This window comes from Mauremys reevesii, linkage group 6 (assembly GCF_016161935.1).
Source record: "Mauremys reevesii isolate NIE-2019 linkage group 6, ASM1616193v1, whole genome shotgun sequence".
Taxonomy (NCBI): domain Eukaryota; kingdom Metazoa; phylum Chordata; order Testudines; family Geoemydidae; genus Mauremys; species Mauremys reevesii.
Window position 1 is genome coordinate 1,908,514 of NC_052628.1, and position 19,630 is coordinate 1,928,143.

A 19,630-nucleotide genomic window follows, 5' to 3' on the forward strand; every position below is an offset into this window, starting at 1 on the left:
CTTTAAAGTTCTCCATACAACTGAGGACAGATGAAGAGCTAAATGCTAGTGCTGTTACCTTAGCAAACCTCCTCATATAGTGAGCAACAATCTCAGGGTCCGGACACTCCAGCTTCTTAATGATCTCAAAGCTCTGATTGAGCTGTGTGAAGACATCCACCACCGAGCAGGAGAACAGAGCATGCTCAGATGTTTGCTGGAACTAAACAAAAACCACATAGGGTAATTTCTGAATGTCCTGAACTGATCTGGGAGAGGCAGCTGGTATTTCCCAGGTATCTGTCCTCTCTCTACTGCGTGGACACTGGGCAGCTGCAAAGCAGAGCACGTTCACCCCAGAATTAAGGAGGGAGTTTTCAAAGGGGCCCAAAGAAGTCTGGCACCTAATTTTCTATGGGCTCTAAGGACCTCTCCCCCTTTGACAACTGCGCTCTAGACCAGGTAGGGACATGACAACACCCGGGAATGGCAAACACATTGCTGAGACCTTTCATGAAATGCATCGTTTGCCTGCTCATTTAATGAGCAACATGGAAAAGAAACTGCACAGAGATTTTTTTTCAAATGGAGAACTATAAATGAGGGCTCTCATCCAAATTCAAACAGGCTTTGCACATCACAGCAGAGCCTTCTGGGAACTCTCGGTGAGGTTAAAGAATAGATGGATTAAGGTCACTTTCACTGTCACGATTAGACACGTACCTAGTTTCATCTATTTCAATGACTTATCTCACAGGACGTGGGAGAATGCCAAGCCGCTTGCTGACACGGATTAGCAGCAGCAGCGTATGTAAATGAATTGCTCGGCTCTCCCTATTAGGTTAAAATGGTTCATGAGGACCTGGGGACAAAGTTTCAAGATAAAGGAGATTCCCATTTGTTCAGTGAGCTAAAATGGCTGTGTCCGCATTCAGGCTTCTGAATTTGCTGTGGCAATATTTGGTGCCTGGGCACAGTAATCCAGCTACATACCCCATCTTTCTTATCTCTCTCCAGGGCTCCATGCAGGAATTCCAGGGAAACATCTTCATTCTCATCCAGCCACTGCATCACAAACTGCTCAAACCATCTGCCACAGGGAGAGGAAGAGAGCAAGTTACAATGTGAAACACAGCAGCCACCGCCGGGGGCCTACTCACAACTACTAATCTTGTGGCATTCCCACCTCCCAGCACTCGATGAGTCTTTCAGTGACTCAAATGCCTTCAAGACAGCAAAAATCCTGGCTTTCCTCTCCCCAGCTTTATTGGTTCCATTTATTGCCAGACAGAAGCTGACCCTCCAGCAAGCCAGGCTGAAAGCGGATTATCATCTGCCTGGGTGCCCGGCTGGCTTTCCCCAGGGAGGATCTGAAGGACAGCAGCACCCGCGCACACAGGTGTACTTACATGTCTGCCCACACTGCTTCCTGGGCAGGAACAAGAGGCCACAATCTCACCTGACCCCCGCCACTGGATTGTCAGATGGGGCCCCTCATAACCACGCGCTTCAGCACAGTTGCTACCATTTCACCCACATGGTTCATTCTCCCCCTGCACTGTCCCATCTCTGCTTGTGCTCTCCCTCTTCAGGAGCCTGGCTCTGGTTTTGTTTTCAATGCTTTTACTCATTTTTCTCTTTCCCTGTCTCTGTTACTAGCCCCACCCCAAGAGCCATGTGCTCACTGGGCTAGTGAGACTTTTCCCAGTGGCTCTGAGGAATTTAACCACACTTGCTCCCAGGGACAAGCTAAGGGATACAAGTATGGGAAGAGAAGTTTGCTGTGTGAGCTTGCAGCTCTCACTGTGGGATCTGCATAAGGAAAGAGAGAAGGAAGTGGGTTCCCTGGGCCTCCTGCCATTTTGGCTCCCGGTGCAGGAACATATTTTGGAAGTTGTGGGAGGGAGACCCCAGATGAGGCAGTTTTCTCCACCCCAATGCTGCTCTCTGCTGCCCGTATCTCCGTAGGGTAGCCTGGCATCCTCTCCCCCGAAGGCACAACTGCTCTCCAAGGTGGATCCAGTCTGTTTGACTCTTTGGCAAGCTAATTCAGTAACAGTCTGGGAGAACGCTTAACGACTGATTGGTGGCACTATACTGTCCCCATAGGAGACACCGGCCCGTGCAGAATCAGCAGTGCCACGGTGATTTCTCTTGTGAGAGTGCAAGTGACTTTAGTGCATATGAAAGGGTCCAGACTGACCCACCCTAGAGTGGAGCTCTATGAATCCCAAGAACAGGTAGAACACGGGCAAAGGAGAATAAGCTTCCCCCATGCTCTCCCACCTCCTATCCTGGAGAGGGGAGAGGACAGCATAGCAGGATGGAAAGGGCTCTGGAGACTGAGCCTGTTAAAAATGGGTGCCCTTGTGTGCCAAGGAGATAGCTTTACAATGTGGACATTTATCCCCTTGGAACTGGACTAGACTCTTAACTCACTGCACCAGACAGCTGCCAGTACTGATGTGCTGGATCTGAACCAGAAAACAGGAGGAGAAAGGACCTGTATCCCGTCAGCAATCCCTTGGGCTAGCCAGACCCCGTTCTCTTGCTGTTTGGAAGCATCAGGACAATGCAGAGGGGAGGTTTTCGGTGGTGTTTAAGAAGCAGCAAAGCATTTAAGGTTTCATCGGAGTTAAACGTCTCTCTAGAGTTCATTACATAGCTCTTCTATATGTAAGTATTTAAGTACTGCAGCTGCAGCAAATCTCACTTTCATATATTACCAAACAGCATTCACAAGCAAGGGAAAAAAGGGCCCATGTGTGAATTCAGTCCATAAAAGGTGTATTATATGAGCTTCACTATAGAGTACGACCTTCTCTGAACAGGCCATGGAGCTCATTCAAATGGTGCTAATTATGGGCTGCTTGAATTAGCAAAGAATGTGAAATAACGTGAGAGACACGAGAGCGAGACAGACAGAGAGAGCGCACAAACTCAGAGCATGCTGGGTAGCCTTAAATACTCCTAACACCTTGGCATATACAGCACGCCCATGGTAATATTGGAAATTGTAAGTGACACGGTGCTAAATGCCAGCAGCAGCCTGCCTGCACCAGCACTACCCACCACAGCTGTCAGCCATGCTGACCTACGGCAGCAATGATGGGAACATTTCCCTCACAGAGACAAGGTCTTTCCATGTTCCAGTGAAATTGCTTTTGACCTGGCAGTTCTGAGGCTTTGAGAGTCATGGTTTGTGCGTGGGGTGCAGGACTCTCTTGATTTGAGCGTTTTGTTTGCTTTTTAAGCCATGACTCTTGTTTTAAAACAAGAGCTCTCAGGTACTAAGGAAACAGAGGGAGTTTATAAGAGAGCAGCTACCAAGTCTCCCATCCCCTGCAGAGCTCCTGAGTGGCAAGCTGCACACTGCATTGTATTGCTTACTGCCCCAGAAAGTTACAGCTCAATGAATGACACAGGCTGTTTGCTACTTACTAATTGCTGCTTATGGCACAGAATGAGGCAGAACTGCCTACTGGTTATCCCCTAGCAGCCATTGCTTACTGCACCTTTGACATTCACTGCACACTCACAGGAGGAGGTAGGGGCACTACAGAACGTGTGCCACATGCAGTGGTGAGAACACAAAGCCATTAGCCATAGATGCGATGCAGAATACTTCCAGCATAATGGCTCACAAATTCACAGTCATTTAGGTGTTTTGCTGTCTAGCCAGACTGCTTGGCAAAAAGGGAAGATAATTTTGGGAAGGGAGGTTCTTTTAAGACCCCCCCTCCACCTGAAACTCCACAGAGAGAACTATGCTAAGAGAACCAGGGGCGGCTCTACAAAGTAGTAGGCTGCCAGCAGCAGCAGCGCGCTGCCGCCGCTCCCCCGTCCCCGTCCGGGTCCCCCCCTCTCGCGGCTCGGCATCCCTGGGGAGGGCGTCGTTTGCTCTCCCGGTGGCGCTCCCGCATGCCTGCCCTGTCCTGGAGCCCAGACGAGCCAGCGGACCTGCGACCTCATGCCTGCGGAGCTCAGCGCAACCGGGGGCACCGACCGCCGCAGGACCGCCTGCTGCAGGTGCCGCGGTCCGGTCCGTCCGGACTCCGGTGCACCTACCGCAGCAGCTCCACCGAGCAGGCATGACGCCCCCCAGCCCCCCCCTCGCCGCGCTTGGCCCGCTGGTGCCTAGAGCCGCCCCTGAAGAGAACATACAGGTTGCAAAGTACAACCCTCAAGTCAGGAAATGCTGTAGTTCTAGCTGAAAGTGCAATCTTACCTCTGTCCCCTTGTCACTCAGTGTTGTGATGCCATATTTAATATCATGGTCATAGACAAGGGACTATTGTCTGCACAGGTTCCGAGACTCAGTCTGCTTCCAACTGCAGTGTAAATCCAGAGCTGTTCCTTAGTCTAAATTTACTTTGCAAGGTTTGGCTCTCAGAGCTGAGGTTGGGAGTGTGCGGTGAATGAGGAAGGGGCACACTCACTGAACAGCAAGGATAGACAGATCATTTATCCTTGTGAATGTGTTTCAAAATAAGCGTATTCAACGATAAAATTATTTTAAAAGTTAATTTCATAGACACATTTTTAAATGTCGTTTGATAGAGAGCAATTGCCTTCCTCTTCCTGCCTGTTTTAATAGTGATCAAAAAAGTAAGTGCCACACCTTTGTAACTTATTCGCACTATCTAACGCTCTAGCCTGTTCTCTACAGGTCAGACCAGATGATCATAATGGTCCCTTCTGGCCTTAGAATCTATGAACTCACACAGCAAACGACACAGAGGTCCTGTGGAAATGACGGCCTGGTAACATGCCAGTGCACACTGACCTAATGAATATGCAGGAGGCAGCACACCCTGACTTTTGAGGGCTTGTCTTTACAGCTCTCTTGATAGTTTTGGTTTGGAATAAACCCTTCAGTGTAGTGCGCTCTGCTACACCATGAATGGGAGCAGTGTTTTCTGCCTGAATGGAAATTTCCTATTGTCGTGTGTTACAGATCTAATGCGAGGCAAAGGGCTGCACTTTCAGTCTGGCCTGAACCTGGCCTCTGCTTCTCTGGCCAGAACGTTGCAGACAAAATGAAGGTACTAGGTACCTGGCTGCCTCTGTAAATCAGGTACTGAGACATCGAAACAGTGTTTTCAACTGAGCATGCAAGTTACAGGGGTGAAAACAGAGACCTGGTTTTCAAGATTGGGCCAAAACAGGTGAACTGTAAGTCACGATATCAAAAGCAGAAATGCCTTCTACGTCCAGAGACAAGCTAGTCTCTGGTACAATCACGCTACTTGATGTGTATAATTTAGAAAAAAACCATGCTATCTTAAGCATTTTGAAAGGACAAAGAATAAGAAGTTCATGCTTTTGGGAAGTAACATCTTCCATATTACTGCTGACTTCTGAAACGGACAAGACGAAGCTCTAATGTTCGACTGCCGGCTGTGTTCCTACCCAGTTTCAGAAATTGATGCTGGGTTGTTGAAAGCAGGGGGAGTGACAGATTTAACAGTCAGCACCTGGAAACCTTGACTTTATTTTCAAGGCCATCAGGAATGGGCCGCTCAGAAGCATTCTCTCCCCCACTGCCAGGTACAGGATAAGGCAAACGGGTCTGAGCTCCGTCTCCTGTCCATTCTGAGGGGTAAGAGTCGGCTCTCTGGATGGCTGCGTTTTGATTGGTCTCGGTTTACTAGGTGTGAATCTGAAGCAGAAAATGTTAAGTATCTTCTGTATTTAATGAAGTTGCATTTTATAAAATAACGATCACGCCACTGTCTGAAGAAATGAACTCATTGCTATGATTAGCCCCAGTGGTATTTTTGAAGTGGTGGGTGCGGGAGCACAGACAGCTGGGGAGATGGTTGAAATACTCATTAGATGTGTTTGGTTACATGCTTAGTGTTAAATATTAGCACTGATCAGCAGCAGAGGATGCTGGAGACTGCACAGTACACCACAGCACTAGGAGCTCTAGAGAGAGATCCCGCATAGACAGCGCCAACAGGTTTTGAACACTACTGCTTAGTGACACTCGGGTCACATTTTTCGCCCATAGATTGCAGAGCTCCTTAGGAAAATAGCTAAGCATCATTATCCTTATTTACTGATCTGTAAACTAAGATACGGTACAGAGAAATCAGGTGACCAGCCCAAAGCTCGCTGACTCAGAGGCAGAGCCAAGAAAGGAAACCAGGCCAGTCTCCTGTCCACAGGACCATGCAGCCTCTCATTGCTCTGCTGATCTGTTCCCAAGGCCCTCCGTTCAGACTGGTTATTATATCAGGTTTGAGTGATGCCCTGTAGAATTGTGTTCACCCGAGGGCTGCACTGACAGCGTGCTAGGAGCCCAAGGGCTGTGCCTAACTTTATAGCTTGGATGGGACATGCCCTCATTTTTAATTCCTTGGTGTTGCCCACAGAGGCTACAAGCCCCAGCAACAGGCCAGGCTGCTTGGGACAAGGTTGATTATTGCAATCTGGTACCTGTAGTCACCAGCAACTACAGCTATTAAAGGGCAGGACAGACCAACTGTATAACTGTGATCCTCACTGCCCTCCCTAGATATAGACCAGGGGTCGGCAACCTTTCAGAAGCGGTGTGCCGAGTCTTCATTTATTCACTCTAATTTAAGGTTTCGTATGCCAGTCATACATTTTAATGTTTTTAGAAGGTCTCGTTCTATAAGTCTATAATATAAAACTAAACTATTGTTGTATATAAAGTAAATAAGGTTTTTAAAACATTTAAGAAACTGCATTTAAAATTAAATTAAAATGCAGAGGCCCTGGAGCGGTGGCCAGGACCCGGGCAGTGTGAGTGCCACTGAAAATCAGCTCGCGTGCCACCTTCAGCACACGTGCTATAGGTTACATACCTCTGATATAGCCCATGTGATCCAGGCTATCTGCTTTGCCCCATGTTTAATGCAGTAGTTCATGCTGAAACTCATGGGATTCTCCCAAGGTGAGCCTGCACTGAACCAGCTCTGCCCTTTGCGGGACAGATTTATATCAGCTGGATGGGCTTGCTCACCCAGTAAATCAATCCCAGGAAACAAATCACTCAAGTCAGACCCTTTGCAACCTCGACTAAAGAGAAACGGCATCAGTACAGAAAGGAGGACAGAAGAGCTCTGGGGAGGAGAGGACCTAAGTGAGCTCCTTGGTCAGGGAAGGTGTCATTATTGAGTCTGATCTAAAGACACCTGCCCTGCTTTACTAAAGAAGGTGCCCCTAGAAGGAGCTCCAGCTTCTGGCAGGAATTTTGGGTGGCCACTCGGACAGTGCTTGGAAGCCAAGGTTTGATAAGCCAGAGCATTTGCTGTTTAATCATTGATTACAGAGTTAAAATTACAAGGCCCAGCCCAATGTAATCAAACCACGTATCGTAAGCATGCCAGAGAAATGCCCCCAAATCCAACCTAGGTCCCAAGGGCCAACCCTCTGCTAAATATTTTGGCTCTTGACACTGAGCTGAGACATACTGTACAATGAGATGAAACAATCCCATATGTAAGGAGGAGGAATAGCTGAGAGGAGGCCAGTATGCTTTCGGTATGGTCAGAAGGAAGTGTAGAGGGGGCAAAGGATGGAAAGGAATGAGGAAGACTAATGGAAAGCAGAAGGATCACCCTGAGGAAGGTGTGAGATGGGGCAAGACATGGAATTTATGACAGAGAATACAAGTGACTTACGCTGGATAGTCGGGCACTTTGCCCTTGAAGGCAGGCAGCTCGCGAACATACTCGTTGTACAGCCATTTCACCTTGAAGTGCAAATTCATATAGTCTGCACTTTTACACAGTCTGTGCTTCTCATGGTCTGTTGAGAAGAAAACAAGCAGTCAGGTATGTTAAATTAGCATTATTGCAGCTGCACTGGTCTCAGCAGGGTTGTGTACAACACATCTGCAATGTGCTAAGGTTTTGGTGTGTGATGTGTACCTATAATGCCATGAAATTTCAGCAATCAGGATTTCTATAGCATTTGGGGGTTCTTTGCAGTTCAGCAGGTTGAGTTTTGGAGTAATTTTGCACAGCTCCATCTAACACTTCAAAAATAGAAGAATTTCTGGTTGTCATGACAATAAGAAGAGAATGGTTTCTTATGGCCTGTCCTCCTCTTCACATTAGATGCTCTGGATTTTGTCATCCTAAGGAAGAAATAATACGATTCCTAGAGACGGCATGTGTGTTCTCCTAGATTTAAATGATGGTAACAAATATACTATCTTGCAGCCTCCGAGAGGAGGGCAGAGAGAGTTAAGTTCTAGGTCTTCATTTGTTAGTGACGTGCTAGGATGGAGGAGGTGCGGATTTCTACAGGGGCTCTGCTAGGCATTTTCATCACTACACCCACATGCATCTTTTGCCTCCCAGACTCAGCTGGCTCAGTCTCTGCAGAGCAGAGGTGAAGGACTAGGATGCCACTGCTGGCTCAGAGCATTGAGGCCACTTCATCATCAGGAAAACATAGTTCTTGTTGGTGCAGGAAGGAAGCCTCATGATGTAGCATCTCCACCATCCTGCGGTGGCACAGTCAGCGCCACACGTCCCAGGGGCTAAAGGAACTGTTCTCTGCTGCACTGCTTGTAGCCTCATCTGCCCAGGGCTCAATCAGCAACTCCCTCCTCCCAGCAGGACTGGTGCAGAAGGCCCCTGGTCACCGGCTCCCTGGGATTGGGCCATTATGATCATTTTACCCCCACCCTGAATTCTTTATACTGGCTGCCCATAAAGCAGTCAACTGGTTTTAAGGCAGGCTTGCCTGCTTGCCAAGCCTCGAGTGGGAAACAACCTGCCTATACTTTAACTTATCCTTGAGCTTTGTCTTAGGAGTTAAATGTGTTCTAACATCACCTCTTTTTAGAGAGGTTCCATCATTACTACTTACTATCACTAGCAGGTGATGAGAGACTTTCCTACCATCTTGGAAAACTCAACCCCCAGAAACATCCCTATCCCCTTCTGGGATATTATTAAAGATCCTTCTCTACCAGACATGTGCTTTGTTTTAACCACCCCTGATTCCAAGAGCACAATCCTCTTTCCAAAATGATCCCGCTGTGTTTGGGATTTGGAAGCCTCGTATTGGTTTTTATTTGAGGTGGGTCCAAACTGCAGCGTTTGGTCTGGATCGGAGCTTTCCCAACGCCACAGCTGGTTTGATGGCCAAACTTTATTCACTCCAACTGAAGTTGTTTTTCTTGGAAGTGAAGAAAAAGAGCCGTGTTATATCTTAGAGCTTGTCTACACGAGGACCTGGCAAGCTGGGATGGGAATCTACCCTGCACTAGCCTGCTGCAGAGTAACTGTCCACGTGCACCAGCTGATGTGCGTTAACAGTTTATAGAAGTGCTTTGAGCTAGTCCTCTTTGAAATGGGACCAGCTGAAAGTGCATTAACAAACGGTTAACATGCGTCACCAGAGTACGAGTGGCCATGTGGACAGTAGTTAGACTGCAGCAGGTAAGTGCGGGGCAGACTCTCACCCCCATGGTCTAATTGCTTATGTAGATATGCCTTAGCTTAATTAAGCTATGATATCCTTAGTGCCTAAGAAGGATAGGAGCCCCCCCTCAGTGTCTGAACTACTGCCCCCCCTCAGTAAAGTGCAGAAGTAAAGACATACATAGGGGTTTAGCAGTCAGACTGGAGATGGAAATAGACATAAGTATGCACTCTGTGCTTCTAGCGAGAGGAAGAAAATCAGTGGACAATTAGCACTTTGTTCATTTTGATGTGGAGCACTACAGGGGTTGCCATCGTCCTACTTGACAGAGCAGAGAGTCATTCCTGCGTAGGAGCAGCTGCCAGCTTATAACACAACTGGATGCATTTGAGATGAAGTGGCTTGAGCTGTAAGTTTTTCTCCACAGATGACAAAGAGACCATACAACTTTCTAAATGACAAGCCCTGTCAAAGGAGAGGTCAGTAGTGCTTGAGATGTGTTACCTCCTCTATGAAGGATGGATATGTAGCTATGGGAAAAGCAGAGGCCATGAGACAGGCTGATCACAACGAAAATCTGATACAGTTTTAGTCAGAAGTTTGGGAGAGGCCTAGGCATCACTTTGTCTTTGCGCAACACACAGCATAAGGTGTTGGCCATCAGGACTTACAACTCTGAGACACTCCTGGCCAATAAAATGAGACCTTCAGCACAGGAACATTGGAGATCAGACCGGTTGTCCATCTACCGGAGTCTTCTATCTCCAGCTGTTTCTGAGGAAGGTGCCAGGAAAGCCTGCACAAAGCAGGCATGGCACAAGTTATATCTGCTGTTTTTCTGTCAGAAAAGTGTCTGAGTCCACACCATGTGGAACTGCTACTCCTGGGGGAATTCTGCACCACTGCACATGTGCAGAAATCATGTCCCCTGCAGATTTCTTTGCTTCCCTGCAGAAAAATGACTTTCTGACATGGAAGCTGCAAGAGCAGTCACGCACCACTCCCTACCTGTGCAGGTACATTGTTTCAGGCACCCAGAGCAGCCGGCGGACAGGTAAATCACCACAGGGCTGGGGACACCCCAGACAGTGGCTCCTAGCCTGAGCTGGGATCAGCTGCTAGCCTTGGCTAGGCTGGAGGCAGGAAAGGACAGGACTTCCTCTTCCCCTGGAAGGAGTGGCTGGGGCTGTGTCAGAATCACCCACAAAAATCTCCCCAAGCTCCAGGAAGCTCAGCATCCTTCTCTGCTTCCTTCCCCCATCACTCCTCAGCTGCAGGGGTCACTGTGCAGGGAGCTGCTCCCCCATCTGCCCAACCCCCACACATCCAGACCTCCCATACTCAGACACCCCCACCAAGCCTCACTCCATACACCCAGAACCACTCCAGACCAGAACCCCACCAAACCTCAACCCCTGCATCTGGAGCCTCCTGCACGCAGACCCCCTGCCTCCAGACACCCACCCCTGTACCCAGACCACCCCCCACTGAGCTCCCTGCATGCAACCCCCCCCGATGAGACCCACCCCTCTGCACCATCCTGAGCCCCCACATCCAGACTCCCACACCACTGACCCCAATCAGCTGCACCCAGTCCCTCACCACACCAAGCCCCCCCCCCAAGACCTCCCACATCCAGACCCCTTTGCTGAGCCCCAACCATTTTCACCTGGAGACCCCTACAGAGTTCCATTGCCCCTGCACCAGATCCCCCACACACCTAGGACCCCCCTCCCCCGAGCTGCCTGCACCTATGTTGTCCCAAACAGAATCCGCTCACCCACACCTGGATCCCCCTACAATGAGCCCCTCCACACTTGGACCTTGCCTGCCTGAGCCTGCCTGCCTCACACCTGGTGCACCTGGCACAGAGGGGCAGGGCCCGAGGACGTTTCTGGGGCAGGCCCAGGTCTTGTGCTGCATCAGGGTTGGGTGTAGCCTCACCACTGAGTCCATGTCCTTGGGGTTGGGATGGAGAGGCTGCACAGTGATCTCTAACCTTTGTGCAGCCAGTGGCCTGTGCTCCCCACTGCCAAACTGGAGCCTCTGCATTTATTTATTGACAAATAAAAGTTGCAGAATTTTAAAATATTGTGTGCAAAATTTTTAATGTTTTGGTGCAGAATCCCCTCAGGAGTAACTAACTGCTGATCCTGAGGTTCCAGTAGAGACAGACAAAGGACTCCCAAGGGCCTTTGCTTTTCTGTTGGAGAAGAGTGCCCAAGGAGCAGGACCCCTCACTGGCACCTCAGAAGAGCTGCTGACTCAGGAAGTGGAGGCCCAAAGGGACGAACACCAAAGTACTCAGCACCCATGTGGAGTAAAACTTGAATGGGGCTTGAACTCTGAAGCTGTCTGGCCAAAAAAATCTCACCAAGATGGTGCTGCAGAAAAATGACATGGCACCCACCATCTTGGAACTGAGAAAACAACAGCACCCACCTCAGATCCAGCAGGGACCAGAGATCCTTGGATCCAAGTATAGCATCAATCGGCCCCCAAAACAGGCCTCCCCAGAGCTGGGGACTTGTCCTCAGTACAGAAGTGATAGCAGCTCTGGGGAGAATATTGGCAATGCTAGACAGGTCTGAGTAATGTGACATCTCCTCCAGCAGATCCTTCAGAGGGGTTATGGGGGTCTGCCAAACAGTTCCAAGGGGCACCCCCGTGAATAGGACTGACCTGACCATGCCAAATCAGAGAAGGCCTTGTCCTCCTTAACAGCCCTAGGATCTGGGGATGCCAGCTGCTCCAGGACACATCTGACTCTGTCTTGGAGCCTCTTATCTCCCCAGTGCAATCTACTGGAGCCACTGGAACCAGAACAGGTGCCTTCCAAGGTTGCACTGGAAGAATATGGATCCTGAGCCATAAGAAGCCATTTTGCCATTTCCTTACTCGGCACTTTTACAAGTAGCACAGGATGTCACATCTTGGCTCAGACTCCTTCCTTAAAGCATTAAAGGCACTCATCATACTCAACCAAACCAGGGAGCGCAGCAGGGCAAGAGGAACCCCTCCTAAACCTGGTGCTCTCGATGGGTACAATGTTTCAGGCAAGGCCCGTGGTGATCCCAGAGCAGTAGAAATTTGACAAAAACAGCTAAACACACATTTTAAGTGAAGGTGACTTACTGTGACTGTATCAGCGGGGTAGCCGTGTTAGTCTGGATCTGTAAAAGCAGCCAAGAGTCCTGTGGCACCTTATAGACTAACAGACGTATTGGAGCAGGAGCTTTCGTGGGTGAATACCCACTTTGTTGGATGCATGTAGAAGTGGGTATTCACCCATGAAAGCTCATGCTCCAAAACGTCTGTTAGTCTATAAGGTGCCACAGGACTCTTTGCTGCTTTTACTGTGACTGGAGGTTCTTTGAGATGTGCGGCCCCTGTCTGTATTCCACATGTCGGTACGCATGTACATCATGCACTTGAGTCTGGAGATTTTAGCAAGCAGTGTCCGTTGGCCTGCATGTGCACAGTAAATCTCCTCGTGTTCCTGAGTGAGGGTATAAGAAGCAGTGCGGGTCGACACCCTCTCAGTTCCTCTTCTAAATGCGAATCTAATCAGATCCACAGCAGAGGGGATGGAGGGCAGGTAGCAGAATACAGACAGGGTCCACACATCTCAAAGAACCTCCAGTTACAGTAAGTAACCTCCACTACTTCTTTAAGTGCTGGTCCCTATGTGTATTCTACACATGGGGATTGACAAACAGTTATCAGATCGGAGCTGGGGGTGAGGAAGCCAGCAACAAAGATGCATGCAGTACTGCAGATCCAAACATGCTTACGGAACTCCAGGTGGTTGCTCTGCAGATGTCCTGAATCAGGACCTCTTGCAGGGATGCTACTGTGGCATCTCACGGAGTGGGTCATTATACTGCCAGGAAACAGAATCTAGTCTGTAGCTTTTGATAATGCAACCAGAAACCCAGTTAGAAATCCCATGCGAGGATACAGACTGAACACGGGAGCTCTGTCGTCATGACAGCGTCTTGGAGACTTTCTGATGGGCTTGGTTCTCTGCAGGTAAAGGCCAGTGCACGACTGATGTCGAGGGAGTGAAATCTCTTCTCTTCAGGAGAAGCATGGGGTTTCAGAAGAAGGACAAGGGGATACACTGGTTGAGGTGGAATTCAGAGATGACCTTGGGAAGAAATTGAGGGTGACGGTGAAGGAATATTTTGTCCTCGTAAAATACTCTAAATGGGAGGGGGGAGATCACCATGAAGGCTCTCAGTCTGCTGACCTTCCTGACTGAAGTGACGTCCGTGAAGGGGGCATTTCTAGTGGGCAGGTGGGACACTGAATGTGACATTAAGGATTCAAACCGAGGTCTAGTGAGCTTTGACAACACAAGGTTCAGATCCCACAGTGGTGTGGGTTTAGTGACTGGCAGAAAGGCCTGGATGAGGCTTAGAAACTGAGGGCTCCACTTGTAAGCATGTTCTTGTAGGGGTGCTGCTCGTTTGGTGAGGCCGATGTTCCAGGGGGGTCTCCCTGGCCTGGATCCAAGAGGGCTTCATAGCCTTCTCCAGTAAGTGTTTTCTAAGGTGAAGCTCATGATCTTCACAGAAACGGCCAACAAATGCTGCACTTCGCTGAAACGTCACCCCCTGCCCAGACAGTAGAGGCAGTGTTGGTGCGTTGCTGACGGAGAAGGATCTAGGGCAGGAGATGCTGTTTTGGAAGCTCAGGAGTCTGGCATAGTCCTTGCTTGTGGGGAGGGAGCCCCTGGTTTGAGTAAACAATCTACACTAACTACACTAAAATTAACAAAGAATAACTAATTACAATCTTATTTACAGGTTTTCTGAAAGGCTGAAGCAAGAGAGGACATTGGATTCTGACTCAGACCATGTGGCATTAGAAGGAACTGAGAGAGCATCGACCCGCACTGCTGTTTATACCCTCACTCGGGAGCACAGGGAGATCTACTGTGCATGTGCAGGCCAACGGACACCGCTCGTTACAATCTCTAGACTCAGGCACATGGTACGCACTGGAACCCAGGTGTGGAATACACACAGGCACCAACACTCGAAAAAGAACTAACACAAGTCTAAAATTTTCCTAACTACACTATTTACGGACTATTTTATCCTAAATTACAAAGCAGACGAATGAAGGGGAACGCAGGCGTGACTGGGTTGGCGTGCTGGGAGAGGGGAACGCAGGCATGACTGGGTTGGCGTGCTGGGGAGAGGGGAACGCAGGGGTGACTGGGTTGGCGTGCTGGGAGAGGGGAACGCAGGGGTGACTGGGTTGGCGTGCTGGGAGAGGGGAACGCAGGCGTGACTGGGTTGGCGTGCTGGGAGAGGGGAACGCAGGGGTGACTGGGTTGGCGTGCTGGGAGAGGGAAACGCAGGCGTGACTGGGTTGGCGTGCTGGGAGAGGGGAATGCAAGGGTGACTAGAAGGGCTGGAGTGTTTATGCACAAACTCTGGAACATTGGGAATTCTACAACTATCCCTTGCTCCCAACTACTGCGACTTATATGGTAGGGCTCTCTGGAGGAAGAATCAGGAAGGATAAAGCCAAATCTATTTGCCCAAAATAAACCAGACAAAAGAATGCACTAAAGGCAGAGAAACTAAAATTAACAGAGTCTTTTCCAAAAATATTTTTGTTCTGTCTAGGATAAAATGCTATTAAAATGCAGAGCAGGAAGATGCATAACATCAGCAGAAGCATAATCCTGGGGACTGACCTCTAACACAATCTGCTGCAAGAGGGAGAGAGGGTGACACTGACTTAGCAAAACTAAAGGAACTAAAAAATAAAAATAAAATGAAAACTCTTACCACCATAAAAGAGGACTTTGCGAATGCGAAATACAGGTGGGGCTTGTGACAGAGGAGAGACAAAAGTGAACCACGGGAACAAACATGATCCAATGAAACCAAAAACCCCTTGCCCCTTAGCGCTACCTCAATCATGGCCAGTTGCTCTCCCCTTCCAGAGACTGGCTACAGGTTTTGGTCACCTCCACCCGTTTTGATAAAGGGAAGGATTTCAGAAGTTACTGATGATGATAGGAGATGGTCATGCTGCAGGTATACTCTGTGCTGTGGACTATGATTTCCTTTTTCAAACAGAATTGTGCCTTGTACCTTTTATTTAAAGTAACCTGTGTTCCAGCCCATTAGCATATACCCTTTGCTTCTTCTGAAACATATTAAGTAGGAAGAATGTAGGAGTTGGAGATCTTAGTGGATTTGTGTGCTGTAGCCTACCGGACATGAAAGAGCAGCAGGACTAATGGAAAGGTGTACGGATATTTTCTGTCAACTGCCGTGTTTCATCCTCAGCAAACCACAAGAACAGAGAAATGTTCTACAACTGTCTCTTATTTCCCCTGCAGATATCACAATGTAGATGTTACAGCTGGAAACGAGCTCTTCGGGTCATCCAGTCCACCGGGGGGCTCACGTGGGATTTGCTTCTTTGCAGCATGTTCTCCGGTGCTTTGTCCAGTTCCATTCTTGACACAATCTAATACATCTCACCATTTGCTTTTTTCTTGATATATAACCTACACTTTTAGTTAATTTCATTCCATTATATCAAAAGATAAAAATCTTAGAGACCCTGAACCGTATCCTCCTCTCTCTGGTGTTTCCACTACTCAAATGCTTGTGCACAGTTATTGAATCTCTTCCCCCTTAGCAGTAGTTTGACCACACTAAACATATTTAATTCTTTCAAATCTGTCAGCCCCTTCATCCTCTGTTCTTATCCAAGTTCCCTCCAACTTACCAACATCTTTCTAGCACTGAGGTGGCCCAGAACTGAACAAGCACCATACCTCATGGCTGGCAGCTTCTCTATTACTGTCACATTCAATTGCCTTACTGGTAAAAAAAAAAAAAAAAAAAAAAGCTGCATTCCCCTTTCCTTGGAGTCTCTAGTCTCTGGATCATGAAGCTGCCCTCTATGTAACTGAGGAACCTCTAATGATCCATGTTTAGCTGTAATTGTTTGCCACAGGTCAGCTGTTAAGGAGGTTAATCGTGCAACCAGCCAACTCTCATCACTCAAAACTGCCACCTTGTATTACACCCACCAACATGTTTTTCTGTGTGAAACCAAATCATGTTGTTTTTCAGGCAAGTCAACATCTCCCACAGTCTATGAAACAGCCATGGAGCGAATGCTGCTAAAGAGCTTTGTCAGTGATATTTCTCCCAGGTCAGTAAAATAGGAAGTGCCTAGCTTGCTGTGGGTTTCCTGAATTCTGGCTTCCTTTATGTCAGTATGACATACACACTATGCTACCATTTACTTGCACACCATGTGTTTCTGGAAGGCTGTACAGACACACCTAGAAGAGAGAACTTCCTGAGAAGATTGTGCTGAAAGCTAGCATCTTTCCAAACCCCAGAGCACTTACACTACCAGCAAATTTACTTCTTGACTGACCATCATTTCACCCTTGAGTTCGCTGCCCACATGAACTATTGTTTCTCAACAATGCTCTGGACAAAGAGAGAAACCAGTTATTTCACCTTTGTCAGGTTAGCTTTTTTGTTCACTTGTGCTGTTTTGAGGACATAATGAGTTCATAGTGTCTCTCTAAAAATGAAAGAGCTCATATTCCTTACCTAAAGGTCCACTAGCCGCCATGACTGACAAGTCTTATGGACTTGAAATCCCAAGGACTATACTCAACCTGGTATTTCCTAGATCTTAAGTCACTAGAAACAGGTATGTGCTCTTCAGAATAATTCAGATTGTATGGTGGAAAGCAGAAGAAAAAAATGCTAATGGTATTTAAATAAGCCTGGGATTTCTAAAGCTATGCATCTACCAGAGGCATTCTATTTCCTCCTACCAAAAGATCCTGTTCACTAACAGTGTAAAGAGCTCCTGGATACATTCCTTTTACACTCGATATTTACCACTCACATTTTCCCCACACTCTGTTCTGTGTGCACAAGATTTTTTGTTTTCATTTCAAGTTGAATTCACTCTTTACTGATCCTGAGTAGGTTCCCTCCCCTAGACGACGAGTGAAGATTGTAAGAAAAGGATAATTCTCACCCCACATCCGTGTCCCCATTACATTGTTATAACGTGTCACAGTTCTTTGTAAATCTCTCCATAGATCTACCTTCGTGTGCCTCATAGCACCCCTCAGCAGTGTACATGTGATTTTTATTGCAGCCTGGGGTGTGGAAGGAAGGTCCCAGATTCAGCTCCTCAGACTCACCAGTAAAGCCGCCTGTAGACGGTATTACTTACCTGGATTTTACTGGACTCATCATTTCAGCTCACAGCAGGCACTGTCTGGAGAGTGAGATTTCTGGCCTCATTCTCAGACACGGGGCTCTGATGCCCATCCTGTGTCCACATTAGTTTTTAATTTGCTATTTTAGAATCCCCATTACTCAGGCATCTAGGCACTGCAGCTTCTTAAAATCAACCTAATTAATGCATTCTATTTTAATTATTTCCCCTTAAACTTGCCTACCTCCTTACACTTCAAGGGCTTAACTGCAGCAACCTTTCACCAGAGCATCCCTTACTCTCCTTTGTGTCCTACAACATATTTCTATGCCTTACCCTATGAGTCAAGGAATGATGCTCTAGTAGCCCAGGATCTGGAAGACCTGCTCTGCCATGGGCTGCATGTGACACCTTGGAGAAGCCACTTTATGTCCCTGTGCCTCAGTTCTCCATCCATAAAGAAGAGATAAAAAGAACGTCCCTGTTTCACAGGGATGTGATGAGGAGAACTATGTCAAAGGCTGTGCAGCACTTCGATTCTACTGTAATGGGGGCCACATAACGTACCTATGATAGACAGATATTCAGGCCAAACCCTGGCTCTGGTTCACTGACAAAGGAAAATGAATGCCACAGGTGAGACTCCAAGAAAGAACGCTCTGCTGTTGCTTCTAGAAAGCTTCATCGTAGGAAGCAGCAGCAGGAACATCCCTTGATTATCAAGATGGTAGGTGGGACAGAGAGAGTTCCAAGTAGTCACGTCCCAAACTATTTCTCCACTGAAAGCATCACTTGGTATTACAGCTGGCAGCAAAGGTAAAGCCAGTCCTGAGCAACGGGGATCCAGGGGCATCATGGCACCCTGTATCACTTAGGACACAGGAGGCAGCAGCACTGGGCAGGAGCTGGAGCTTCTAGGTGCTCTTAGAAAGCAGCAGAAAGTAAAGTTCTTCCTCAGTGGATCTCATCTATTTTAGCTGCTTCATGGGCCCTGACTGGGGGATTCCACCTAGAATTATTTGGCATGTACAACATCGCTACCAACCAACATTTTAAGTTAGTTGGCAAAAAAAAGTCTCTTGAACAGCTGTCTCCAGCTCCCACAGCATCCGTTAATTTGCTGAACCCTTGTGGTAGATCAGGTTCAGGTAGCGTAAGAGTTTAATATGCTAAAGCTCTGTAGACTGTATCAAGGATGCTTTTGGTAGGGGAGGAAAATCTCTTTATCTACTCACAACTATAAACACTACCGAAGGGCAGGAACTTACCACTTGGTGAGTTGAGTAAGCTCATTTTATCCAGAACTTAGGAACAGACACACAAGGAAAAACATCATGACAACAGTTAGGAGCATGTATTGTACTTTGGAAGGAGACACACACAAATCTGTCTTCCACAGAATACATAGCTGGGCCCTCCTGCTCCTGCTCTATCACAGTGAATGTGCACTGCCCTGGGACAGCAACAAGAAAGATGGTTCAGTTCCTTGTGTGTATTCCTCAGTGGGATCTGAGGGCAGTGGCCTGTAGAATTTGGGAGAGTTCTTTATCAAAGAATACTTTGATAAAGGAGGTGCTCAAAGACTCAAAGAATACTTTCAGGACAACACTGAACAGCGCACTGATACACAGTTACCCTCCCACCAACAGCACAAAAAGAAGAACTCCACATGGACTCCTCCTGAGGGTCGAAATGAAATGACAGTCTGGACTTGATACATGAATGCTTCCGACGACACAGGCAGAAGTGTGGAAAAACAACATCGCTTGCCTCATAACCTAAGTCGCAGAACGGAGCCGCCATCCCACATCCACAGCCTCATCCTGACATTATATTATAAAGAAAAGGGGAGCTGGAGGTGCTGTTGTTGTCATCATGAACAGTGACTACCAAAAGGAGGCCGGCCCAACTCTCAAACAAACAACACCTACAGGCCACTGCCCCCAGAGCCCACTGAGGAATACACTAAGAGGAACAACCATCACATCTACCTCCCCACTCACTACAC

General features: G+C 47.9%; 1 protein-coding gene across 4 annotated transcripts in view; it reads right to left on the bottom strand.

The window, feature by feature from the left end:
* Positions 1-19,630, bottom strand: part of UNC13B (unc-13 homolog B) — a 354,256-nt gene that overhangs the window by 44,938 nt on the left and 289,688 nt on the right. For all 4 annotated transcript variants that reach the window (XM_039543401.1, XM_039543398.1, XM_039543403.1 and 1 more), the window contains 3 exons: positions 7,635-7,761; positions 973-1,069; positions 59-202 (listed from right to left, as the gene is read on the bottom strand). In XM_039543401.1, coding sequence (XP_039399335.1) covers positions 59-202; positions 973-1,069; positions 7,635-7,761 — 368 coding nt within the window. The remainder of the gene's footprint in view (positions 1-58; positions 203-972; positions 1,070-7,634; positions 7,762-19,630) is intronic.